The sequence below is a fragment of the Mus caroli genome, unplaced genomic scaffold (genome assembly GCF_978045245.1).
Source record: "Mus caroli unplaced genomic scaffold, Mus_caroli_1 scaffold_12, whole genome shotgun sequence".
Classification (NCBI taxonomy): domain Eukaryota; kingdom Metazoa; phylum Chordata; class Mammalia; order Rodentia; family Muridae; genus Mus; species Mus caroli.
In genome coordinates this window covers 61607937-61634531 of record NW_028227267.1, presented here as the reverse complement: position 1 = coordinate 61634531, position 26595 = coordinate 61607937, and the positions used below count along the sequence as shown (strand labels likewise).

At 46.1% G+C, this 26595-nt stretch overlaps 1 protein-coding gene across 3 annotated transcripts; it reads left to right on the top strand.

Annotated features, from left to right (window-relative positions):
- Pnoc (prepronociceptin) lies at positions 1 to 24262 on the top strand. 3 transcript variants are annotated; one of them, XM_085828990.1, is made up of 4 exons: positions 1 to 52; positions 14476 to 14625; positions 20509 to 20935; positions 23904 to 24262. In XM_085828990.1, exons 2-4 carry the CDS (start codon positions 14500 to 14502, stop codon positions 23987 to 23989), a joined length of 639 nt encoding a protein of 212 aa, XP_085685116.1. In that variant the 5' UTR covers positions 1 to 52; positions 14476 to 14499; the 3' UTR covers positions 23990 to 24262. The 3 variants fall into 3 exon arrangements, with proteins under 3 accessions (XP_085685116.1, XP_021037992.1, XP_021037993.1); XM_021182333.2 differs by lacking the exon at positions 1 to 52 and adding an exon at positions 230 to 310; XM_021182334.2 differs by lacking the exon at positions 1 to 52 and adding an exon at positions 230 to 310 and having other exon boundaries at positions 20509 to 20991.
- Positions 24263 to 26595: the final 2333 nt, after the last annotated feature.

The following is a 26595-nucleotide window of genomic DNA, read 5'->3' as shown; positions in this document are numbered from 1 at the left end:
CTGAAAGCAGCCGGAGAGGCAGCTGAGGGATCCTAGCTGATCGGGAGTCCAGGTGAAAACAGGCTAGAGGCTGTGTTGATGGGAGGCTGGCATGTCACAAGTCTGAACGCGGAGCAGGGGAGGGGGCCAGGCAGGCAGGATTGTAGTTGGGCTGTTTGGTTGATGAAGGGGGTCAGCGTAGGCATGTGTCATCATCGAGGTAGGCAGGGAAGGGGAGGGCTGTGCGTGGGGGGAGGATATATATGCTGGTGTGGCTGACACAGAGGAACAAGCCTCACATCTGAGAGAACCCTGTGACGGACAGCGTCAGGTAGGCAATGCATGTGGCCCCAGCAACCAGCCGGTTGACAGTATCTGCCCAGAGCCTCTCCGGAGAGCAGAGCAGTCTGGGCAGCTCCTCCACCCCTGTCTTTTATCCACTGTGGCTGCTTGCTGGCCTCTTGTGAGATTGGGGCTTCATTCATCTTCTTCTCAGTGTTCCGATGGTGGAGAAGGGGGAGGGCTGAGGGCTGGCTAGTCTCAAAGAGAAATGCGAAAGAAAGCTGAACTTGGAAATGAGGAAAAGTTTTGCTTTCCCAGTTGTGGCCGCTACTGGGTGACGGATACACATGGAAGAGGTGGCTGCGGGCGAAAGGGTGGACACTGGGAGGGGGCTTGCCATTCAGAGGAGCCCTGGGAAGCCCCTGGAGCACACCTTATGTCGGATTTTTGTTCTGTGGCTTCCTGCCCTTTGTGCAAACTGTCGTCTGGTGTCATTGAATCTGATGTCATTCTGGTTCTCTTACACCTTAATGGAAATTGCCAATAATGTGGGGAAAGACAGATCCAAAGGCTGAGCTTCACCTGAGTCCATGGCTGAACGCAGTCAGTCGCCGGCAGGGTGATTTTCGTGGTCGTTTTTTAAAGGCATGACCTTGGTCCTCTGGATCCTGGGTTGTTCCGAGGTATCCTTTCTTCCTTGACATCTTTCTCCCCACTGCTTGTCTGTCCCACCTAAAAGGTCTCTGCCCAGATTGCATGGAACTCTCCCAGGTCAGGGAATCTGAACTAGCACTGCTCTCTCTCTCAGCCTCCTCCTCCTCCTCCTCCTCCTCATCTCTTTGTGCGTTTCTTTCCCCTCCCTTCTCTACTCATCCCCTTCTCTCCCCCATCTCCTTTTGAACTCGGAGAAGTTCGGGGGTGGGGGGGGATTTCAAGTAAGGCAGGATGATTCGGAAAAGGGGGCTATTTAAAGCATGCTGCTTTGGACTTGAATACCCCAAGCCTGGGCTTAAACATCTGTGTTTAGCTTCCTCCAGCAGCTCATAATTGCCCCAATTATAACCAATAACATTGTTCAGCAGACTAACAAAAGCTGAGCTCCACACGGCATTTGCCAGCAAGCCCAAACGAGAGTTTCCATCTCAGAGGGAGAAAAGTAACTGCCCGGCTTAGTATCAAAACCTCCCAAAGAGAACGCTGTGATTTCTCGCAGCCTGTGGGTGGATGCTGCACACACCCCTCCTTTTTCTCATTTGTGAAGCCTAGCAGGGAGATATTCTACAAGCTTCCATCAGTGCCATGATACCTTAACAGAAAGGAGTCCTGTTCCTCGGGCTTGCTGAGTCTTCTGCAGGGGAAATTGCCCCAGACATCATCTGAGTCAAGGATACAGCCGCACTTCTCCAGGTGACCCCCAGCACTGTCTGTGGAAGGTGCTCTGGTGTAGCTAAGGGTCATCTTCTTCAGGAGTGGCCGCCGCTGCCTTATCAGCTGAAGTCTGAGGGCACTTAGGGCTGCAGAAAACTCAGCAGGTTTTGCATTGCCGGTGAAGGGAGTAATTGCAGGATTAGACGTTAGCCGAGCCCGAGAATGGAGCTGTCACCAAGCAATTCCGTCTTCAATCAATCAGGTATTTATCAGCTACACCCCACCAGGCAAGGGAGGCACGGGGCTCTATAGACTCAGCAGAGATGCTAATAACAGCACTTTATTTGTGCAATGATTTACGCACTTCACACCCATTATCTCCAGCAACAACCCTGGAAGGCTAAAAAGAAAAAAAAAATCATTATCTCAAGAGTTGCAGGAACAGGACCCAGTGCAGTAAGCGCAGCCCGGAGCAGCTGTCCCAGGTCTGATGCTCGCTCCCCTTAAGATCTGTAGAGCTTAAACTAGTAGCAGGCACACATCACAGATAGGAAGCAATTCAAGATAATGGGATAACACAGGGCTGGGTGTGATCAGTCCTACACTTGAGGTCTAGAGAGTCAAAGCTGGACGAATTTAGGGTACTTCCTCCAGTAACTGATGCCAGTGGGAAGAGAGGTAGAATTCGGATGGGAGAGGTGGAATTCGGATGGATCCAGGGTTTGAAAGCAGCTAGGACAAAAGCCCAAAGGAAAGGCAAAGGAACTGATCTTTCTCAAAACCAGGAATGGCAGTAAGCTAAACTTGGATATATACTTATTTCATCTCACACACACACACAGAGGGTGACAACGACCGGTTTAATCCTGTATTGTTCAATCCTGTATTGTGTACTTACAATAATATGCTTCGAAGACCCTTCCTTCCCCCCTGACTCCTCCACTCACACAGACCATAAGGAAATGTTTAAGTTTCCTGTGCGCTGGGTCATCAGATGCTTTAGGAACAAAAGAACACATCTCAGGAATGAGCATCATCATGACATTGGCTTTTGGGGGCTTGAGTTCCTGAGAACAAAGGGATCTTTGAAATAGTTCTGCTTCGATACCTTCATCTGCTCCCACCGTCTCACATAGATCTTACATTTTAACCACAAACTCTAGCTGTGATATTTGGGGCACACCAATTTGAGGGAGCAGGGGGACACAAGTTGATTTTCTGAGCATCATAACCCTCGAAAGGTTACACCCACTTTGAACCTCAACTTCCCATGGTCCTGGGTCTGTCAAAATCCTGGCAGCTGCCTAGGCACTGTAGCAGCATAGACCAGCCAGGTAGGGAAAGCTGGGCTTGCCTTCCTGCCAAGCAGACAAGGCTCTGCAGCCTACAGTGTCACAACCAGCCTCTCTCCTCCTCGTGCTGGTCCTGTGATCTTCCCCCATCCTGTCACCCCATTCATCCTTTCATTCATCCAGCTGAGAACGTGCGTGGGGTTCCTGAGAGGAGCAGCGCATGCGCCTGTAGCAGAGCCGTCAGTCACCAGCTTTCTCCCAACTCACCAAATGTGAATGAACCTAGACCAGTGGTCTCCAAAGGGGCTTACCTACCCAGATACATACCTACTAGGCTACTAGAAACTGAGATGTTAAATTGGTTTTTATCTTAGCACAACACACACACACACACACACACACACACACACACACACATTTCCTCTGCAGGCACATATTGAAGCTAGAGGTCAACACCAGGTGTCCTTCCTCCTCTACTGCTCTCCGACATATTTACTTGAGCAGAATCTCTGACCAAATCTCAGAAGCTCAGGGTTTAGTTAGGGTGACTGACAAGCAAGGCAGCAGGCTCTGCTTGTCTCTGTCCCCAGCCTCAGCCCTGGGGTTACAGGCACACAATACCACGCCTGGTTTTTTACACAACTTCTGCAGGATCCAAGCTCAGGCATTCATGTTGTGTAACAAGCATTTTATCGACTGAACCATCTCCCCACCCCCTAAATCTTATCTCTCTTAATTTCTCCATTAATGGATTTTATAAAATATGGAACATGATTTGAAGAGCTTAGGAATGTATGTTCAAAACTAATTGTAAGAGTAACTGTGGTTAATGACAACTTATTCTTCACTTTAAAATAGCCAGGGTAGAGGACTTAGAACATTTGCTACACAAAAGAATGAGCTGACTGCCCTGATCTAACTGTTACCCAGTGCACACAGTGTGGAAATAACACACCATGCCTCCAAAAACATGTATAGTCATGTCAGTTAAGACTCTCTTTAAAACTGGTTGTTAGAAATACAAAATTAAAGAAGTTGTAAGATTATATGAGTCTAGATTCATCATTATCTTCCTATCTGGGTTTTCTGATGATTTTTAAAAAGAACGTAGAGTGCTTTTATAAATATAAATAAAAACTTTCAGAAGTCCATTCAAAACTACCTTGACAATGACATGACAGCATTTACCAGAATCGGGAAGGAGAGGATTAAAAGCATTCCCTTCCAATGTGTGACAGCCAAAGGGACATGTGCCTGGCTTCCCTCCTGGCCCTCTGTGAAACCCAGTGATCTTCATGACCTTCATCCGGGGCTGTCTGAAGCCAATGCCAGGTTGACCCCTCTCCTTCCCTCCTTCTCTCTTGCTTCTCTCACTGGTAGAGGGCAATCCTGGCCATTCATACAATCAAAGGATACTTAACCTTCTCACGCAACTGCCTTGTCTTTATAGACAGAGAAATCCAGAGCCAGGAAAAGAAAGAAAGTGATGTATCCAGGATCCCATAAGTAACAACAGAACCAGATCTAGAACCCAGGAGCTTGTCTCTAAGCACAGGGCTTCTTCTCATTCACAGGTCCACCGAGGCACCCTTGAATTGTGCCCTGACTCCTGAGCCCCTCCTCTCCTCTCTGGGTAGAAATGGAGAGCAGGGGAGAAACCTTTTAAGAGTAACTGTATAGCTGGACCTTTAATCCCAGCCCTTGGGAGGGACAGGCCATGATCTCTAAATCTGAGGCCAGCCTGGTCTACAAAGTTAACTCCAAGATAACCAGAGCTACACAGAGGAACAACAACAACAAAGAGCAATTGAGTAATTGTATCCATCAAAGAAAAGAAAGAAAGCTGTCTCCCTGGGTAAGAGAAAGCTGTGCTCTATATGGAAGTTTTAGCTGCTGGGCTCTGAGAAAGCCCATGATTCTTTGGTGCTTCCATTAAACAATGGGCGTGGGGCTCCTTCCTTCTAGATGTACATATAGCCACTTTCTGTTCACCAATGACGTGTATAGAGTACTGTTCTTTATAGGTTATAGATGACCTTTATATTCATCTATAACCCTGTAATCTGGAGGCAATTTAATATACCTTTCTGGGGTAAATACAAGTTCATAGGAGTTAAGCAGTTTGCCTAATTAATATATAACAGAATCCTGCCTGTGATGGATCAGAGAACCAGGATAGGAGGAAAACCCTGTATTCTCCCAATGATTTGTAGCTGGTTGACTATGAATATCTCTTGGTGAATCAGGGACAGGGACTGAGCCAGTCCTCCAAATGAATTTGCACGTAGACCGATCATCAGAGGCACCCTCAATATAAGCATGGGGGGTTCAATACCAGCTCTGCCACTGCAGTACATCTCTCCCAGCCTCAGTATTCTCATCTGTAAAGTGGAGTTGGCAGCACTTAGTCCACAGGACAGAATCTTATAAAGCCATTGGCTCTCAACATCTTTCAGTCATGGGGATTTCTTCCCAACAACCTATCACAGTTCACTGCCCATTTCAAAGCCATAAACCTTGTATAGAGTTTATGGGAAGTCAGAACACAGGTCAAAAATACCTGAGTTTAAGTCCTAACTCTGCTGTTTATCATCCGGGTCATCTTAGGCTAATTGCTTACCCTTTGGGAACTGATATTTATTCCAGAAAGGAGTAAAATTACTCCCCAAGGTGATATAGTTGTAGATGAAAATCAATATCATCTTTTAATTGTTTTTAACTAAATAACAATATTTCTATATGTCACTGATGGAAAGAGAGCCCTCTGCCCTTCTTCACCAACACAGACTTTCCCCTAGCTCAGAGTCTCCATTCAGCTCACATTGCAGATGTCTTCATCCAATAGAAAAACAGCTAATTGTCCTCGGAGGCAAGAGAATACGAAAGTAGATTAAGACTAAATCACAGCGGTGTCTTATCTTTATAAACAGCAAGATACAATCAAATTTATAAGGTGCTATTACCTAAATAAAAGGTAATTAAACCTTTCTTTATTCAATACAAGATGGCCTGATTATAGGATTGCCACACTGAATGGCTAATTGCTCTGGGCTCATTTACAAAATGGAAGCCATTAAAAACGCAAACATCCTCAGGTACACCGCGCTTCCCCATGGCCAAACATATTTCTGGCTAATAAACAACTGGAGGGAGTCATCTTCCCGTGAGGGGAGGTTCATCATCTTCACCTGGCAGTCAAGAAGACTCTGGAAAGTGAAATGAGTTGCCCCAGGTCCCACAGTCACAAGGTGTATGGTCTGAGCACAAGTGTGACTCCAGAGTTGTCTAACTACTCCGCTCCCTTCTCCTGGACACCAGTGTATGCACACAGCTCCAAACCAGCACACAGATGGAGTTCAGCCTTCTTTTGTTTGTTGTTTTTTTTTTTTTTGGGGGGGGGGTGATTGTATGTTTGTGATTGTATTGTGTATGCACATGTGTGTGTGTATATGTGTGAGTGTGTGTGTGCAGTGTGTGTATGAGTGTATGTGTATGTGTGTGAGCTTGTGTGTTAGTGTAGGTGTCTGTGATTGTATGTAGGTATGTGTACATATGTGTGTCTCTGTGTGTGTGCACATGAGTATGCATGTCTGTGTATGTGTCTGTGTAGGTGTGAGAGTATATGTGTGTATAGGTGGGTGTGATTGTGTGTATATGTGTGCATAGGTGTGTGTACATGATTTTTGACTGTGTGTGTGTCTGTGTAGATATTTGTGTGATTGTGTGTATGTATGTAGATGTGTGTGTGTGTGTTCTCCTGAGTGTGAGTATATGTGTTTACATGTGCATGTCTGTGTGTGTATGTGTGTGTAGAAGTATGTATGCACATGTGTGTATATGTGTGAGTGTGTGTATATGTGCAAGTGTGTGTGTGTGTGTGTGTGTGTGTGTGGACTTTTTGACAGAGTACCGTCTTACTCTGTAGCCAGACTGACCTCAGATTTATAATAATCCTCCTTCTTCAGCTTCCCAAGTGCTATGATTACAGATAAGTACCATTGTTCCAGACCTATTGTTAAGACCTCTTAAAAATTAAAAAAAAACTTTAGAGTCGGGGATAAAGCTCAGTTGGTGGGGTGCTTTCATAGCATGCGCGAGACCCTGGGTTCAATCCCCAGTACCATGTAAACTGGATGTAGTGCCAATGATCCCAGCATCTGGGAGCTGGGGTTAGAAGGGTCAAAAGTTCAAGGTCATCCTCATAGTTCAAGAGTTCAAGGCCAACTTAAGCTAAATGACTCAGTGTCTTGAAAATAAAATAGATCAATACTTAAAATATATATATATATATATATATATATATATATATATATATATATATATAAAACTTCACACTGGGCAGTGGTGGCACACACCTTTAATCCCAGCACTCAGGAGGCAGAGGCAGGCGGATTTCTGAGTTCGAGACCAGCCTGATCTACAGAGTGAGTTCCAGAACAGTCAGGGCTACACAGAGAAACCCTGTCTCAGAAAAACAAATTAAAAAAAAAAAACCCTAAAAAAAATTAAAACTCGTACTAAGCTTTCTATTTTTAATACAACTTTATACAGCACACAACTGGACTGGGTATCATGAGAGTACAAAAGAACAAGACATCTAATTTGTGATGTATTTCCATAGGTTTTTGCACATTTGTTTGTATTGATTATACTGACAAATATAGTGATCCACCCATGAGATGAAATTCCATGGTTATGCCTAGCTTGTGGCCTCTTAGACTTGCAGCAGGGAATGAATACCATCTGTATGGAAGGATTTCATCTGGGAGCTGGAGCTGTTTGTTAAATTGGAAGGTGGAGAGGTGAGGTGACACCCATCTGTGATCCCAGACAGATGAGACCCAGGCAGGAAGAATGTGAGTTGGAAGCCAACCAGGGTTGTGTAGGTACTGTGTACATATATACTATTCCTACTATGTAATAATAGTACGTAATGCTTACTACGGAAGAAGACCTAGGTACTAATCTTACATAGAATGCCTCAGGAAAGAGGAGGCACTTGCCTTTGATCCCTACACTCAGAAGGCAGAGGCAGGAGGATCTCTGGTAATTTAAGGCCAACCTTGTTGCCAAAGTAAGCTCCAAGCCAGCCAAAGCTACATAACAAGACCCTGTCTTAGAGTGAGGGTTGGTGAGGGAGGAGGAAAGAGAAAGGAGGTGAAGGAAAAGAAGGAGAATGATGTAGGAGAATGACAGAAGGAGGAGGAAGAGCTATAGCAGCGAGGCCATCAAGTACAGACAGGAGGACTAAACTGAGGTCAATCTGCTAAGTTCTCACCAAAAGCCAACCCCAAAGGCCTTGTGTTTTACCCATAGCCCGCAGCAGAGGCTAACTGTCCCAGAACCTCGCCCCCAAATTCCATTTACCCTAAATTGAAAATGACAACCATCAGTCAAAACGCCAACACGAACCTCGCATCAGGAGGCTGATGAAGTCCTTGAGTGCCCTCAGCAGGAGCTTCTCATTGTGTCTGTCACAGCTTATCAACTGGGCAAACAAATGCCTTAAACACCCTAGGCAGGATCTATAGGAAACGGCCCATACCCTTCTTCTGTGACATATGGCCACTGCCATCGTGTGGCGATAAAGGGAACAGCTGTGCTGCTCTGAACATGTTTCCTAAGTAGAAATACAAACCCTGAACTGCTGTGAATGAGACACAGGAGAAATTAGCCGATAATGAGAAAATCATCAAAGCCTGTTTAAGAGTGCCTTGTGTCCTAGAACATTTATTTTATATAATATCTACTTGAGTTGCATTTTTCCCCTCAAAGAAATATTCACGTTGCTGGTCTAACAACTCCTACTTAATCCTCACAGACTTAGCATGGGACACAACTCCAGCCATGACCATTTGTAACCAGTCCTCTAACAGACATGCATCAGAGTGTCTGCTAAAGATGACGTCTTACCTTACTGGGAGGACGTAGCATCTTCTCCTTCCGGCTCAAACAAGATGATTTGCTAATAAAGCCTTTGTGGGGGGTTGACGGTCCTGAGGCAACTTGTGTGTCGTGAGCACACTGGACCCCCAATGAGCTTCCAGAACATTCCTCAGTTCTGTATTTACAGAGAAAAATGAAGGGGGTCCTGAGATCCCCCACTGGCTTTTGTCAGTTTTTTTTTTTTTTTTTTTTTTTTTTTTTTTTTGGTTTTTCGAGACAGGGTTTCTCTGTGTAGCCCTGGCTGTCCTGGCACTCACTTTGTAGACCAGGCTGGCCTCGAACTCAGAAATCCGCCTGCCTCTGCCTCCCGAGTGCTGGGATTAAAGGCGTGCGCCACCACGCCCGGCTGTTGTCAGTTTTTTTATTGAGCAGATCCTAAAGTTTGTGTCCAAGCCTCAGTACCTGGCAGACAGGGAGAATGATAGAACCAGATCTCTGTTCTCCAGGAAGTCATATGTCAGTGGAAGGAACAGACACAGAAGTGCACGGTTATAATTGGTTGATTACTAAGGGCAGAGATGAGGCAGAGAGGATATACTAGCATCACAGAGTGAGAGCTATGCTTTAGCTTTCTTTTAAAAAGCGTTTTTGTTTGTTTTTTTTTTTTTTTAATGTTAGGTGCTGTTTTAATTGCTTACAACACGAATCCATTGATGCTGGTATGATATAGTTCCTAAGACGCTTCCCATTTTCACAATAAGGAACTCATAGACTGAGTACAGCCAGCAAGTTACAGAATCAATGAGCTGAAGCCAGGACTCCTTTCCCAAGATGATCAGATAAGAAAACTAACATTACACAATTCTCAGGACCATTCCAGTTGGCCCATTTTACAGATGGGATCCCTGAGCTGCATTTGTTTCCCATGGCAATACATTGCCTTGGGATGCTCAGGAGTAGCAAACACTGGTCTAGCTCAAGCCAGTCTAGTGATGGCTTTCTGAAGGGGTACATTACTGATGCAGTGATACAGTATTCTGACAGAGGAAACAGTGACAAGATATAGAAACACCAGGAACCTGATACAGGTGAGAGCTATGCTCACTGGGTCTGGAAGTACTACCAGATGAGTAACAGGATGAAGCAGGAGCCAGTGGCCAGCCAAGACCTTGGAACATCCGACAGCCACAGGCATCATAGAATTATTTTAAGAATGAAGTGATATCATCCAACGGCTTGGAGGGAGGCCAGATCATTAGGTAGACTAATTAGAAGACTATTACAATAATAAGGCAATAAATCTCAACTAGACACTAGCTGTTGGGTTAGAGAAGGAAATTTTTGCATTGGAGAGACACTCATGAGCACAGCTGAGCACTTTATTATTAGCTCAAGACCCATCTCATCTTCTAAAGGTTAGAGCACAAGTCTCCTAGGAGAGCAGACAAGACCTGTTCCATCTGGACCAGCCCTCCTCAGCAGGTGCTAACCTTTAAGAGTGTGAGCAGGCTACCTGTCTGCTCGCTGCTCTCACAGGCTATGATCCCAGGTCTCCTGGGTTCTCTGTTACCAAACATTAGTTTTTATACCCACTTTAAATGGTAACTCACTGAGATCTGGGAGTGTTACTCAGCTGGCAAAATGCTTGTCTAGTATGAATGAAGCCCTGGGTTTGATTCCTAACACTATAAACTGGGCTTAGTGGTATACACTGTAACCCCAATACTTGGGAGGTATAAATAGAAGAATCAGAAGTTCAAGGTTATTTTCAACTACATAGGGAGTCTAAGGACATCCTGGGCTACATGAGACTATTTCAAACAAACAAACAAACAAAAATCTACGGAATACCCTTCTAATTAGAACCCCTTATGTCCAAAACAGTTCTTGGTACACAAGAGCCCAGTGGTCTTCCAATATGGTTCCTTGGTAGCTTCTGTTGCATGTCCCCTCTTTACTCCTGTTGACTGTCTCCATTCATCTCAAATGTAGTCATACAGACAAGTCACCTAGAAATACTGCTAATGACCCAGATCCTGCTATGGTGGTGGTGGGTAGAGCCCAAGATGATATACTTATCAGAAGATCCCAGCAGACAGCATTTAAAAGGCAAACAAAGCGAAACAGTAGATGGAGCTTAGGGGTCTCTTATAGAGGAATAAGAGGAAGGGAACAGGAACTCCACAGGAAGACCAACAGAGTCAACTAACCTGGACCCTTGGGGCTGCCAGAGTCTGAACCACCAACCAAAGAACATACACGGCTGGACCTAGGCCTCCCCGCACATATGTAGCAGATGCGTAGCTTGGTCTTCATGTGGAGTGGGGGCTATCCCAAAAGTTGTTGCCTATATGTAGGATATGTTCTTCTAGCTGGGCTGCCTTGTCTGGCCTCTGTGGGAGAGGAAGTGTCTAGTTGCGGAAACTTGAAGTGCCAGGGTGGGGGAATACCCAGGGAGATTCCCTCCTGCTCATAGGAGAAGAGGAGGAGGGATGGGGGAAGGATTTCGGGAGGGGGTGACTAGGAGGGAGCGATGAGTGGAATGTAAAGTGAATAAGTAAATAAATGTAAATTTTAAAAAGATGGCAAACCTCAAAGATTTCTCAGAATCATCTGTCGAAAAAGCAATGAAAACAGGTTTTTGCTGTTCTCTCTCTATGCAGAAAGGTTACATACAGTAAAATGCACAAACTCGAAATCTATAATTTGATGCATATTGGAAAATATATCCATCCCTGTGGCCCCATTAAATAGGGTCAATATTTCTAGAAAGTTTCCACTCAACCTTCACTTCTGTTGAAGCAATGAAAACAGTAGTCTTTTATTCTCTATACAGAAGAGTTACATACAGTAAAATTCAGATGCTACAGCTATAATTTGATGGATTTGGGGAAATATACATACCCCTATGGCCCCAATAAAAAAGTCAATATTTCTAGAAAGTTTCTAGATTTCTGTTGCTATGAAAAGAAATACCCTGACTCTCTCTCTCTCTCTCTCTCTCTCTCTCTCTCTCTCTCTCTCTCTCTCTCTCTCTCTCACACACACACACACACACACACACACACACACACACACGCACTTCAGAGGGCTGGAGAGTTATCTCAGTGGTTAAGGTCGCTTGCTACTCTTTGGTTCTCAGCACCCACCTCAGAGAGCTCACAACTGCCTGTAATTCTAGCTTCAGGAGATCCACTGCCCCCTTCTTGCCTCTGAAGGCACCACGCACTCAGAGGCACATACACATAAATTAAAAAAATAAATTTTATTTTAAAAGCAACTTCTTTAAGCTTACAATTCCAAGCTAATCTATCCATAGCAGCAAAGCCCAGTTACAAGGACTTGCCGAGGCTCATCACACATCTTATTCAGTCTAGGGCAGAGGGAGACAAACACAGCCTTGCTCACTTGCTGGCTCTCAGTTGGGTTTCTCATCTCTTATGCTGTTCAATGCCTCTTGCCCAGGGAATGGCACTGCCTACAATGGGGTGGCTCTTCCTACATTGATTAACAATCAAGGCAATCCCACGGATACGTCCCCAGACCAAGCTGAGCTAGACAATCCCTCATTAAGACTCTTCCCAAGGTGTCAAGTTAACAGTGAAGACTGGTTTCCTATTCGTCCTTCCATTGAAGCGTGCAAGATGGTTCAACCCAAAATGGCATGGCCCAGAGGGAGTAGTTTTCTGATTTAAGAGGTTTGATCCAGGGGTGCTGTTAGTCAGGGTTCTCTAGAGGAAAAAAACTGATAGAATGAATATATATGTATATTATATCATCTGCTTTTCTATAAATCTCCTGCATGAAGTGTCAAGGTGAGCATCCTAACCCTGTATTCAGGAAGCCAGCTTTCATCTTAACTGTTGGCTACTGTAACAAAATGCCCTAGACTGGATAGTTTATAAACAACAGGAATTCATTCCTCAAGACTGTAGAAACCAGGAAATCAAATGCCAAGATACAATCATCTTTATTGCCAAGAGAGGCCCGTTCTCTAATTCACAGACAGTATCTCAAGGGCTAATTTATCTCCCCAAGGAGCCCATCTACTACTGTCACCATCTTGGGGGAACAGGGCTCTAGGTTCTTTCCTGTCCTCATTGCTGCTACCAAACAGCAGCCAGAAACAACTTCCAGGAGGAATTGTTTATTCAGCTCATAGCTTCAGAGCAGTTCAATCTTGAGGAGACCATCAAGGCAAGGGAACTTATTCCTGGCAGATAGAAAGCAGAAAAAAGGAGGCATATGGGATAAGAAACAGGAGTTATGTGACCAATTTCTTCTAAGAAGACTCCACCTTCGGTCATTCACTGCTTCCCAACAATGTTACCATCTTATGCATTTACAAAGAGATTATTAGCCTATTCATTATGTCAGCACCCTCATGGTCTCATTGGTGCTGGAGATGGCATTACAAATGAACCAGAGGAGCAATTTATTAATATTCCACATGGTGTGTGTATGTATGGGTGTGGGTGTGTTCATAGCATATTGTGTATGTGTGTGCATAGTGTGTGTGTACATGTATATAGTGTGTGAGTGTATATGCATAGTGTGTATGCATGTCTGGGCATAGTGTGTAGGTATATATGAATATGTGTGTGTGTGTGCATAGTGCAGTGCTATATATTGCATAGTGAGCATGGGTGATCATATCTATAGAGTCCCAACGCAGACTTCAGATATATTCCTCAGTCATGAACTAGACTATACAGAGAAGTAGGTCCTCTCCCTTAGAGCTGGAGTTCACTGATTCAACCAATTCTTTGTCTACCTTGCTCTGTTGATTCCCTATCTCTGCCTCCCACAGCACTGGGAGCACCATGGGTCCACTCAGTGTTTGCAGGTGCCTGGGATGTGAACTCCGGTCTCACTTGGATAGCAAGTACTTTACTCTCTGAACCATTTCCCCTACCTCCTCCTACTTGTTTTTAATCTTTTCAAGCTGTCTGCTGAGATCAACCATCAAAGATTTCAGCATACGTCTTCTGAGAAGATATGAACATTTAGACTATAGCTGTAACTCCATTCTGAAGTGGGTAACAGACGAGCACTTCCTAGGATAGAGAATTGAGGGACAAACGTTCTCAGCCAGGCCAGAGAGGCTTGAGAGGATGAGAGGAAGTATTTTAGTTGGTCATTCACCTGTCTCTCCCTCCTGAGAAGTGGGGTGAGAGATGGATACCGCCACACTCTGCACTTTGCAATCCTTACAGATCACACATCTCAGCTTCCAAATGAAGACACATACCCTACACACAGCCCTGTGGTAAGGTGTGTACCATGGTTTTCTTATGGCTATGGAAACTGAGGTTTGAAGACCTCAGGCACACCTTAGTCAGGTAGGACGCAATGCCTCTGGCTCCAGGAAAGCTGTTTCCCACCCAACAGCAGTCCCTGGAACAGCAGAGGCCAGCCAAGTGGCAGGAATCACAGTGCTCTCCCAGAATGCAGACCACGCATAGCTTATGAATGAGAGCAGACTTGAATGGCAGGGACCAGGCCACCAGCACCCTTTACAAGCTATTCCTTCCCAGGTAAACCTCAGACCTGGGGAATCTCCTCATGGAGGAGGAAGGATGCTTGCCTCTCTGGGTTGTGGTCCCCACAGCTGACTAACTCTCTGCCCAGACCCTACTAACTGACATGTGCCCCTGTGTTGTTTCAGCCTCTTGCTCCCCACTGCTGCACCATGAAAATCCTCTTTTGTGACGTTCTGCTGCTCAGCCTGCTCTCCAGCGTGTTCAGCAGCTGTCCCAGGGACTGCCTCACCTGCCAGGAGAAGCTCCACCCAGCTCCAGACAGCTTCAACTTGAAGGTAGGTCCAGAAGGTTGAGGGGTTGCCCTCTTCTCTGCCATCTCCTCCCTCTGACTCCAAAGCAAACCCTATGTGAGACACTGCAAGTCTCTCCCAGAGGTCCTACGGCTTGAGCAATGTCATGTGACCAAGAGGAAACAGGTGGAGCTGAGCTACATCTTCCTACTATGACCCCTATGGTCCTCTTCCTTTATTACCGGAACCCTGTGATCTTCCCTCCCTAGCACCAGACTCTTCTGGTCCTCCCTCTCTCCCACCAGACTCCTCTGGTCCTCCCTCTCTCCCACCAGACTCCTCTGGTCCTCCCTCTCCCCCACCAGACTCCTCTGGTCCTCCCTCTCTCCCACCAGACTCCTCTGGTCCTCCCTCTCTCCCACCAGACTCCTCTGGTCCTCCCTCTCCCCCACCAGACTCCTCTGGTCCTCCCTCTCCCCCACCAGACTCCTCTGGTCCTCCCTCTCTCCCACCAGACTCCTCTGGTCCTCCCTCTCTCCCACCAGACTCCTCTGGTCCTCCCTCTCTATCTCCCAATAAACACCTCCTCATGAATGCCTTGTCCCAGTGTTAATGCATAACATACGTGTTACATATCAGGAAAATTTAAGTCTTCTTCAACCCCATGTATTTGTCACTTTTCTCTTTGCTGTGACAAAAGTCCTTGATACAAAAGGGTTTATTTCAGGGTTTATTTCAGCTCACAGTTGAGGGGCACAGTCTATCCTGAAGGAGAGAGCCCGGAGGCAAGGACTTGAGGCAGTTGGTCCTGGTGGGTCTGCAGTCAGTCGGGAAGCAGAGAGAAATGGGTACTGAAGCTCTGCTCGCTTTAGTGAGTCTTGGACTACAGCTCTTGGGATGGTGCTCCCCACACTGAGGGTGGGGCTCTCATCCTCATTAAAACCTGCCTCAACTGTGTCTCCTACACGATTCTAAACCCCTCAGGATGACAATGAAGATCAGCTATTATAGTGCAGCAATCCAAGAGAATCTTACCTTTTCTTACTTTCTGTAGGTCTCAGAATTAATATTCTCATGTTATTACACACTATTTTAAGTGATTCCTTCCTATGACTATATAACTTAGTCTCCATCTTTTGAGCATGCATATTGTCATCCATCTCTTATATCGCAGATAATTCTACAACAAACATCCAAAATGCTCTCTTGTGTTTTAAATCTCCAAGTTGAAGCACAAAACATTAAATTATTATTTATTAAGTGAACTGCTTCCTTACTCCTTTAATTTCAGTTTAGCTAGCTATTCTCTCCTATGAAATCCTGTATAATTCAATTATTTTTCCCTTTGAAGTCAGTAAAGCTGCTTTCAAGATGCTGTGTTTCAAACCCCTCAGCCTTTCGAAACAAACAAGTAATTGCTGTTCCTTAAGGCAACTGTGCAGACATGAAATCCAGTGTAGCCGGTGCCCAATACGCCTTGCTATCTCACAGCTCCAGAGAGAAATATGGCCTCAGCCCCAACAGACAGGCAGTTACACTCTTCCAGGCCTGGGCACAATCAAGAGGCACAGGCCACATGACCCCTCGAAGGGATGTGTTTCTGACACTTTCATCCATCATGTTTTTCTCTAGGAGTCTGTCTGTCTGTCTGTCTATCTGTCTGTCCCATATCTCATCCTTCCAGAAACATCTCTTGCTTCTCTTGCCTGGTTTATGGGTCTCTTCCCTCTCTGTCTACTCTTTCCCAGCCTTCTCTATTGACCTCTAGGTCTCTGTTCAGTCCTAAGCAGATGCCTGCTTTTTGCCCCGCTGACCCTCTCCTTCTGAATTTCCACTACGCACCTGGCTTTCCTTCCCCAGGCTGCAGGTAACTATCAAGGCTAGACCCCTGACCTTCTCCCTCTTGGGTTCAAGCCCAGGTCCAACCACTCTTGACAGCTTCCGGGGAACCCTGCCTTTCTTTGCTCTCCTGCTACCTTGCTCCTGCCTCTCCCTTCCCCCATCCACCAAACCCCACTTATACTTCATGGCCAAGGTTAAGCTTCGGCCCGTAACACTCTGTTCTCTCACAAAGGCAAAGGTAAGGTTCAAGTGGAGTTTTGATCTGAAAACACAAAAACACAAAGGAGAAACATACATAGAGCTAAAAAAAAAAAAAAAAAAAGGACGGAGCCCTTAAGGGGATCCAAACCAAGACAGAAAATTCACGAGAGTGAGCCAAGGTCAGGAGCAGCCAGAAAGAGCTGGAGAGGATGGTGGTCTTCACTAGACACTGTGGTACCTGGGCAAACAGAGCTGCAGCAAAGAGTTCTGGGACTCTAGGGCCTGGCTTGCATTTGATAATTAACCCCCCTTGGGGTAGATTGCATGTGCCCAACCTTCCTGGATCCTGGGCCATTGCCACAGATCACACGCAGATAGGAATGGCCAGTGTGTGCAGGAAGAAAATTAGCACCACCAGGGGTGTTCTCTCCCCAGTGACTTTATTTTCAATATATATGCAGACTTTACCACCTACGCCCACATCCCAGTTTCTTTACCCAAGCTGACCTTGAGAAAATGAAATAAGATTCTTCCTGGGTGGTGATCATGGGCTATACTTATTCTGGTTTTTGTTTCCCATGGCTGGATGGCTGTCTGGACGGTTCTCTCTCTGTCTCTGTCTCTGTCTCTCTGTCTCCCCCGGCCTCTGGTTAAGGTATGAGATAGAGACCTTTGCTGATAGGTATGAGTACCTATCTAGGTATCCCAGAATGGAGTCCACTGTGCCCACAACAGGGCTCAGGCAGCCTGTCTTGTAGAAATTGTATGATTCTTAGAACATGAGGTTCCTCCTGGGCACATCCTGGGCAGCCATGGTAAGGTCTTGCATTTGGGTCTTGCTGGGGGTGGTGAAGAATTGGAAGCGCACTTCTCTCTCTCCCTTAGCATCTCAAATCTTTGGGGTCCAGACAATACTCACTTTTCTTCTTAGAAATAAGTCAGAAAATGGATTGGTAAAAGCCTCACAGTTGGAGATAAACACTTTGCAGAGCCTGCTGGCCCCTGAGGACTCTGTTACCTGCTTGCTTTTTTGTTTCTAGTTCATGTTCCCTTTTAACCCATTTTAAAGTAGACTGAAATGCCAAGAGCATAAGCAATTATGTCTCATCTTGTGTCTGCACATCTTGGCTGTGTCTGCTTTGATGGGGAGATGAGGAGGGACTCACGTTCCAACCAGGGTCACCTCCCAGTCTCTCTGCCACATTACGTAATCCTGACTCGTTCCCGACATCCTCAGGACACTTGGCTCTGGCATGGTTGGCTTTTTGTTAGACTGTAATTTTGGTCAGCAGTGACTCACATCCAAACCCATTGCAGTGCCCTCTGGTTCCTCACCCAATTGTCAGTGGGACATGTTCCATCTGTTCAAGTAGAAGAAACTAGACTTGAAGAGTTATTTTAGAATCCAAGGCTAAAACAACACACTCTCAAAAAAAAACAGTTTAGGGAGATGCACTTCAAAGTCCTAAAATGATGCCTCCTGGCATCTCTACGTGCAGTTAGTGAATACTCTTAGCAGATGATTGCAGCAGCTCTTCTGATGGATTGTTCCCGTGCTAGTCATTCACTGCCCCTGGTTAGTGTCTGCCTTTGAATACACACACACATACATACATACACACATACATATATACATGTGCACATGAATGCAGTTCCAGGTGGCTGTGAACTACCCATAAGTTCTAGGAACTGAAGCTGGGTCCTCTATAAGAGCAGTATGTGCTCTTAACCACTGAATCATCTCTCCAGCCTCTGAATTTATTTTTATCAATTTTGCAGTAGTTAGGATTGAACCTAGGGCTCTGTGAATGACCAGGCAGATGTGCTATGGCTGAGTTACATCCCTAAATGCCTTTGAATATTTTGGCAAGACCTCCTAGAGCAAATAGCTCCTAAACATCACTCAGGAACCAAAACAACACAGTGGCTGGCTTCTTTCCCCCAGAGGAGTCTATATGACAGGCATGGAAGCCAGGCCTAGCCTCTGGCTGGGCTAGACCCTCAGTCTGTGCCCTAATCTCTGATTCAGACACCCAAATGGCCCTTTGCTCAGTCTCTTCAGAAGCTCAGCTTTACAAATCAATTTGGCACCGGTCAGATTCCAGATGCTCATGCAAACTCTGGCTTAATATAGCAACGTCATCATCATGGCTGAGAAAACGTGTCCAACTCACTTAATAAGCCACTGGTTCATCCTGGCAAAAGAGCTGATAAGGACCCCAGACCAGACCATAATAAGCATTAGGCTCATATGCCCATCTGGCACTAAAAATGCTACTGTACATTTAAGTCCCCCTAGACTTGCCTCAAACCTTCTCCTAAGCCAACAGTTTGTGATGATTTGGTCAGTATCTGATTTATCTGCTATGAGTGAGTTGAATCTCAATAAAGACCGTGGCATCTGGTTTGATCACAAAATTTCATTTTCTCACATAGACACAAAATCTAATTACCATCTGGAATTAGAAGCCTGGGAGTGTTCAGTTTTAGTGGCCTCTAGACTTATCTCTTCCACCAGTAAACCAAAGGAGCAGAGAACTGAGCAAGCACGGAGGGCTCCTTCTCTGTGAAGCTGAACCAAGTGTTCCCAAAGGCTGAGCTGCTCCCAGCCCCCACCTCTGGCAGGCTTCTCAGTGCCACACACACCTCCCTGTGCTGCTGCTGCCTCCGGAGAACACTGTCTCAGCCGATCTGCCACCATGGGCATGAGGAGTTGGGCATCTCTTTGATGTTGGCATCTGTTCTGTGCACCAAAGGAGTTTCGCTAACGTCTTCAGCCTCTCCATAGCAGTAGAAGACACATGTGGGCTCGGTTGGTTAAGGGATTCCCTTGTAAGGATGAGAAGCCGAGTTCACTCCCCAGAATCTGGGCTGGAATGATGCCCATATACGTTATGGAAATTACTTTCATACTAAATGACTTATCAGAAAGAAAATTATGATCCTTTGTTTAACTTTCTAATAAGTATTTTTGATATAATAGTTGCAATGCATTTTTGTAATTACACTTACTTTGGAATGCAAAAAAAAAAAAAAAAAGCAGGTGGCATGTATTTGAACTCCCAGCACTGGGAATGTAGAGACAGGAAGGTCCCTGGAATCCAATGACCAGCCAGTCTAGCCTAATTAGTAAACTCCAAGCCAAAGAGAGACACTTCCTAAAAGGAAACAGACAAGATTCCCAAGGCGGAAGCCCAAAGTTGTCCTTTGACCTTCATCCACACATATTTTTAAAGACAAATGTTATGACAACCAAATGTGTCTGTGCACTGATATGTCTAGAATATAAGAGAATTTAATTGACTGCCTAGCCTACTAATCACTATATAGAGAAGACACTTACCCAGGACTCCATATGTGAGTAAAACGTACTCCTAGCTTTTTTGATTATGCTTCATGAAGTATCACAAATATATCTATCATTAAAATCCCCACAGGAGGAATGCAAAGTTGAGTGGGAACACAGAGGTAAGACAGAGCGATTCTTTCCAAGGAACCGAAAGAAGATAATATAAAGATGAAGAGATAAAGTTAGGATATGGCCAGATCTGCAAGGATGGGAGCAGGAGGGGTCATTCCTTCAGAGGGCACACAGTGACAAAAAGGCAGGGAGGTGTGTGAGGTGTAGAAGCCCTGTGTGCCTAGAGGACTGTGAAAGATGAGGAGTGAAAGTGACCTCCCTGAAATGATGGATTGTGACCTGAAATAACACATAAGCCCTTTCGTCCTCTTAGTTGCTTTTTGCGGGGACATTTTACTATAGCGACTTAAAGTACACCAGTAAGACTATACCACATGAGAATTAAATCTACCTGCTGGTATCAGAGATCTAAAGGTAACAGGGAGCCAGTGGATTTGACCGTCCTCCTGCCTGTGTCTTTGCAGATGTGCATCCTCCAGTGTGAAGAGAAGGTCTTCCCCCGCCCTCTCTGGACTGTATGCACCAAAATCATGGCCAGTGGCTACGGGCAGCTCAGCCCTGCTGACCCAGAGCTTGTGTCAGCTGCTCTTTACCAGCCAAAGGCCTCGGAGATGCAGCACCTGAAGAGAATGCCACGTGTCCGGAGCTTGGTGCAAGCGCGAGATGCAGAGCCTGAGGCAGATGCAGAGCCTGGCGCAGATGCAGAGCCTGGCGCAGATGACGCTGAGGAGGTGGAGCAGAAGCAGCTGCAGAAAAGGTTTGGGGGCTTCACCGGGGCCCGGAAGTCAGCCCGGAAGTTGGCCAACCAGAAGCGGTTCAGTGAGTTTATGAGGCAGTACCTGGTCCTGAGCATGCAGTCAAGTCAACGCCGGCGCACCCTGCACCAGAATGGTAATGTGTAGCCAGAAGGAGCCCCTCCCAGCTGCACCGGCCACTGCAACCCATGAGTGAGTTGGGCACCAACTAGCAGGGGGCAAGAAGTGACTTCATTTACCCAACTGTCTCAGACTTCTTCCAAAGTCTAGAAACACATTAGCCAGCCCCCAATATCTCTCTCTCACACACACACACACACACACACACACACACACACACGCACACATGCGCACGCACACACACATTCACCACCCAATCCCTCTCCCCACACACATCTCAAGAATTCCGGTCCTTGAGAGGTTTGGTTGGTGAAGAAATTCACATCTCTGCCTCTCTACCCATTTCTCCAGGAAGCAAAGTTTTTCCCACCATTCTCCTTGAGGCTGACCACTCCCATTCAGAGACTGGTTACCATGGGGATAATAGTAGTATGTTAAGATAACTAATTCCTCTATAGCCCTCCAGGAGCTTAGTTACTATGGGGACAGTTAAGTGGACCAATTCTAACAGCCGGTTACCATAGCAACCATTCAGCTCACCTTTCCTCAGAGACTTTATCTGCAAAAAGCCAATAGCCAGCCCTCCTCTTAGCCATTTGCAAAGAGGCCGATTACTGTTCTGCTTCAAAGACAGCTTATCCACCTCACCCTGCATCGCAAGGTGGCTGGACTCCATGGAAACCGTTACTATTTCCCATTTACCCTTGCCAAAGACTTTTCGTTGAGACCCAGAGATATGCTTTTTGCTCTCATTTCTTCCTCTAACACTTTGGTTACCCTGGCACTTTGCCAAGGAAAGACCAGTTCTTTATCATTAATGGCGTCCTTGCTGAACCGGGATTCCAGGATTTCACCTAACAGATCAAGTGAGTTATAAAATATGTACTAAGGAAGGATTTTTTTTCCCTTCAGTTTTTTGCCTCTTTCCAGGATACCATTTGTGATCTTTTCCTACCCTTTGGTACACACACACTCATATAAAGTCTATCAGAGAACACAGAACAGAAACCCAATTACAATTGGCTGACTCCAAACCCAACTCTCACCAGTGCATTACTGTGAGCTGGCATTAGAAATTAATAATTCCCAGTTAGAAAAAGCCCAACTGTCAGTCAGGTCTGTGCCCCTTCATCAGCATAGGCTGCTGTAAACATCTCCTGAGACAGCTCGGGGGACAGGGGGACACGGCCTTATACAAAAGCACCAGTTAGTCTGACAATATGGTATTGTCCCAACAGAAGTCATTCCCGACTTCTGAGGCAGAGAAGAAACATGCATGCGGCCCCCTTTTGCTTCTTGCGCACCCAAGGCAGCCATGTCGTTCATAATCCTCTTTCAAGGTAGAGCCATCTATATGCTAATCTTTGGTGCCCACACTCTCCCATACAGCCAGCCTGCATAGCCCAAGCTTCAAGGCTACTTGTCTGCAGCAAGCTTATCCCCCAAAATGGACACCCTTACTAGGTTGTGGGGAGACGGCTGCTGCGTTTGTCTTAACAGAATGATCCATCTCTGAAGATCCCGAGTGAACTTGCACACACTGAAGTCACAGCTTCTGTTCTTGGCAAGCAGTCTATTTCTTTCAAAGCCAGACCTGTCTGATATCTAGTAGTAAATCTTCCAGAAGTAGCATGAATCCTTCGAAATCTTAATGACATTCTTCAAAGGGGCTCTTAAGGGACACCAAAGCTCATATCTAACTCTAAACCACAACAATATTCTTTACAGTTTAAGATCAGTCCCATTAGCAAGAATCAATTTATTTGGAAGGAAAAAAAAATCCAAGCAAACTATTTGAGCCAGACAATTGGTTTTTCTGATTTTCTATTATACTTCCAGCTGAGAGGTGCTGTAACAGGGCTAATAAGCTCCTTCTCTTGGCTTCTCTGCTCAACATGCAAAGTTCTTCATGGATACATTAGCCAGCTCATTTGGGTATTATTAATGGCTGCCTGTCGCCTCTCTCTCTCCCTCTCCCTCTCCCTCTCGTTCTCCCTCTCCCTCTATTGCTCTCTCGCTCTCTCTCTCTTGCTCTGTGTGTGTGTGTTTCTGTCTCTCTGTCTCTTTCTGGTTTTGTGTCTGTGCCTGTCTCTCTGTGTCTCTGTCTCTGAGTGTCTCTGTCTCTCTCTGTGTGTCTCTTTCTGTCTCTTTGTGTCTGTGTCTCTGTCTGTCTCTGTCTCTGTCTCTCTCCCTTTCTCCTCCCCCCTCTCTCCTCCACATGCATGGTGCTGAGTTCCAGAGTGGATGTTTGTTAATGAGCCTGGCACAGCCTGGCACAGCCAGAGGAGACCTTGTGTTTATCTGCATACACACAGCCCAACCTGCCATGTGCGTGATAGAAATCCTCCCCTGCTAGCCAGCTCCCATTGCCAAAGTTGTTCTTGGCGTCTAAGATGCTATTGCCAATCAATGCTCAGAAGATTGGAATGAGGAAAGGGGCCACCCAACACTGGAGTGGAATGGAGAACCTATTCCAAGTGTAATGATGGCCTAGGAGATGGGCCACGGTAGTAATGCAGACCCTGCTCTGGACAGAAGGTCTTGGGTACAGCCTCTTCTCTGACCTGTACTTCCAATACTCTTCTTCTGCATCTGGCCTTGACCTTCTAGACGTCGGCATCACACTCATGATCCCACAGTCACATCTAACTTAGATAAGCCACATAAGAGAACCGTAAGGACTCTATTTAACATAGACGCTGTACCAAGAACTGGAGAGAGATGACTATTACAGTTAAGAGGCATGTCGCTGTGCCTTTTATGTCACAGTCCATCACCCTCCCTTTTATCCAATGCATCACCCCTGTCAGAAGTAGGCAAAAGTGGTAGGTAGGTGGAGGGCATCAAGTAAGGTCCCCTTCTGGTCACTTGGGAACCACTTGCCGCAATGGCCTACTTGGGTTGCTTTAGTCCCATGGGCAAACAGGGTGGACGGCTCAGAAGACCTATCGAGTTTGACATTTTAGTCCTTTCTGTCTCCCCAGGCATCCAGGTGATCCCTCGTACAGCATGTGTTCACTCCAAGACCTGCAGGCCGGGAGTCAGGATTCCTCCCTCCCCGAGGCACTGAGCACCCACAGCACCTCCCTGCCCGGTTGTTGCCCCATCCCCATGGCATGTCTCACCACAATCCTGTTGCTACATCAGAGTGTATTTTTGTAATTCCTCCAGCTAACATTTTAATGGCCCCATCTTCTCACTCATCTTCTGCCCTCTCATAGGGCAAGGTGAGAGGAACATGAAATCAGACCTGGGGTTTTGCCTCTTCACTGCCATAACTTGTTTGTAAAAGAGCTGTTCTTTTTGACCGATCGTTTAAAACAACTTTCTCCATTAAACTTCTACTGAGCAAATAGTTAATAAACTTGCTGCCTTTTTTTTTTAAGATTTATTTATTTATTTAACGTACGTGAGTGCACTGTCTTCAAACACACATCGGATCCCATTGCAGATGATTCTGAGCCATAATGTGGTTGCTGGGAATTGAACTCAGGACCTTTGGAAGAGCAGTCAGTGTTCTTAACCGCTGGGCCATCTTCCCAGTTGCCTGATTTTTTTTTTTTTTTTAAGCGATGCCATAAAGAGGCATAGACTCTGCAAGCACACACTTTGAGAGCCACATCTCCCAGAGCTGGAAACTCATAGGCTGCTATGCATAACTATAAAGTTGGCAAAAGGAGATGCCGGACGTGAACATACCGACGGCAACAGGCACCATGAAGCCAGATGTAAATGGCAGTATGCGCGTATGAGCAAGGGCTGGAGAGGAGACTGGGTCTCAACCTTTGTGTAGGACATCTAGTTACTATTAGAACCCACTCAAAGCTCCAGACCCAGCAGAATCTTGTACATTTTAGCAGCTTCCAGATGATGGGGCTGGCAGGTTGGGACAGAGGAAGAATGGCAAGCCCGCCCACCTACTTTTTTCTCCATGTAACACTAAACTCAGTTAGCTGTGTAAAACTCCAGCCAGGAAGCATATGGAGACTCCAATTGGAGTAGCTGACCAGTTCAATATCGACTGCTGTCACAGTCCATTTTTTTGCTGCTGAGACAGCAGGCTACAACTGTTTTTTCTATATCCTAGAGGAAATGGTTCCAGAACCCCTGTGGGCAGCAAAATCATCCACTGCACAAAGAATACACTTACATATAACCTACATATGAGCTTCTACGTGTTGCAGTCACTTCTATCTATACCATCTAATACCACATAAACACCATGTACAGGGTTGTTTTATTGTGCCGCTTAGGGAATAATGAGAAAGGTCTGTATTTCCCTGGGACAGACACGATTTGTTTTTTAAGAGTCTCAGTCTGCAGTTGGTTGCATCTGCTGATGTGGAGCAATTGTACCGTACATTGGGTAAAGCCAAAGCAATGGTTAAGTTGTTCTGCTTATATTTCCTAGGGTCAACAAGGGCAAGGGCAAGGGGCCTTCGCTGCCCAGCGATGTTGGGGAGCCTTAGAGTCCAGCCCCAGAGATGGCTATCCCCCAAAGCAGCTCCCTGGACCTCCTGGTTCTTTCTCTTTCAGCAGCCACTCACTCCAGCTCCTGCCTTTCCTGAACAGGATGCCAGCTTAATACAAAAGAGATCCCAGGTCTCCTTCAGGCACTTCATCTCCCCCTTTAAAGTCTTCTAAGGGCCAACTGGGGTGTTGCACACCTGTAAGCTCAGCACTCAGGAGGCAGGAGGAAGCCATCCTGCACCGTGTAAGAGAAAACCTGGGTGGGAGAGGTGCGGTAATTCTTACAAGCAACACAACCCCTTCTTCATACATTGAACATTTAGACAGAGCTTCCAACTTCCTTCAGCCTGGTTTGACCGGCTCTCCTTGGGATGATTCAAGTTGCATAAGCCAAACCCTGCCCCTAGAGGTCAGCTCAGCCAGCATCTGTCCACAGCCTGCGACATCAATGCCCTTAGGGGCAGACTATACTCAGAACCCTTCCTGGAGACAAGCTATGGTTTGGAGATGTTTGGGGAAGTCCCCAACCTTCATGTGCTGGAGGCATGATGCGCCAGGGTGGTGCCCAGGGAAGGGACCTCAGGACCCTAGCCTCTCTGGCTTTCTCTTGTCACTATGATCTCTCCCCCTCCTCTCCCTCTCCCTCTCCCTCTCCCCCTCCCCCTCCCCCTCCCTCCCTCCCTCCCTCCCTCCCTCCCTCCCTCCCTCCCTCCCTCCCTCTCTCTCTCTCTCTCTCTCTCTCTCTCTCTCTCTCTCTCTCTCTCTCTCTCTCTCGGTATTAGTTCCTAGCATCGACATCAGCGAGGAGGTGATATGTTCAGTAAGTCCCTTGAAACCTTTCTTTTAGAGTTAGCCTGCCTTGGGTATTTTATTATAGCTATGAAAAGCTGTTGAGTATTTAGAACATGATTTATTTACTAAGTTCTCAATCAATTCCCCATCCAGCACAGAAACTTGCTCAACATATGCCTTCCTTTGAAAACTAATGTAAGCCATAGAAAATAGTTACTTCCCAGATTACAATATCATCACCCCACCCCCACCCCAGGACTTACCCTTGGCCAAGATATTCAACCTGTGGCCCACCAAAGTAACTTCCCTAGCCAGGTGGTGGTGGTGCACACCTTGATCCTAACACTGGGTATGCAGGTGGATCTCTGTGAGTTCAAAGCCACCCTGGTCCTTGGAAGTTCCAGGACAGCCAGA

What these genes read in the sequence shown, in the direction of transcription:
- Pnoc (XM_085828990.1), top strand. Translation starts at nt 14,500, where the DNA reads ATGAAAATCCTCTTTTGTGACGTTCTGCTGCTCAGCCTGCTCTCCAGC. An exon ending in CAGACAGCTTCAACTTGAAG is followed by an intron (nt 14,626 to 20,508) that starts GTAGGTCCAGAA and finishes GTGTCTTTGCAG; the next exon opens with ATGTGCATCCTCCAGTGTGA. An exon ending in GCGCACCCTGCACCAGAATG is followed by an intron (nt 20,936 to 23,903) that starts GTAATGTGTAGC and finishes CTGTCTCCCCAG; the next exon opens with GCATCCAGGTGATCCCTCGT.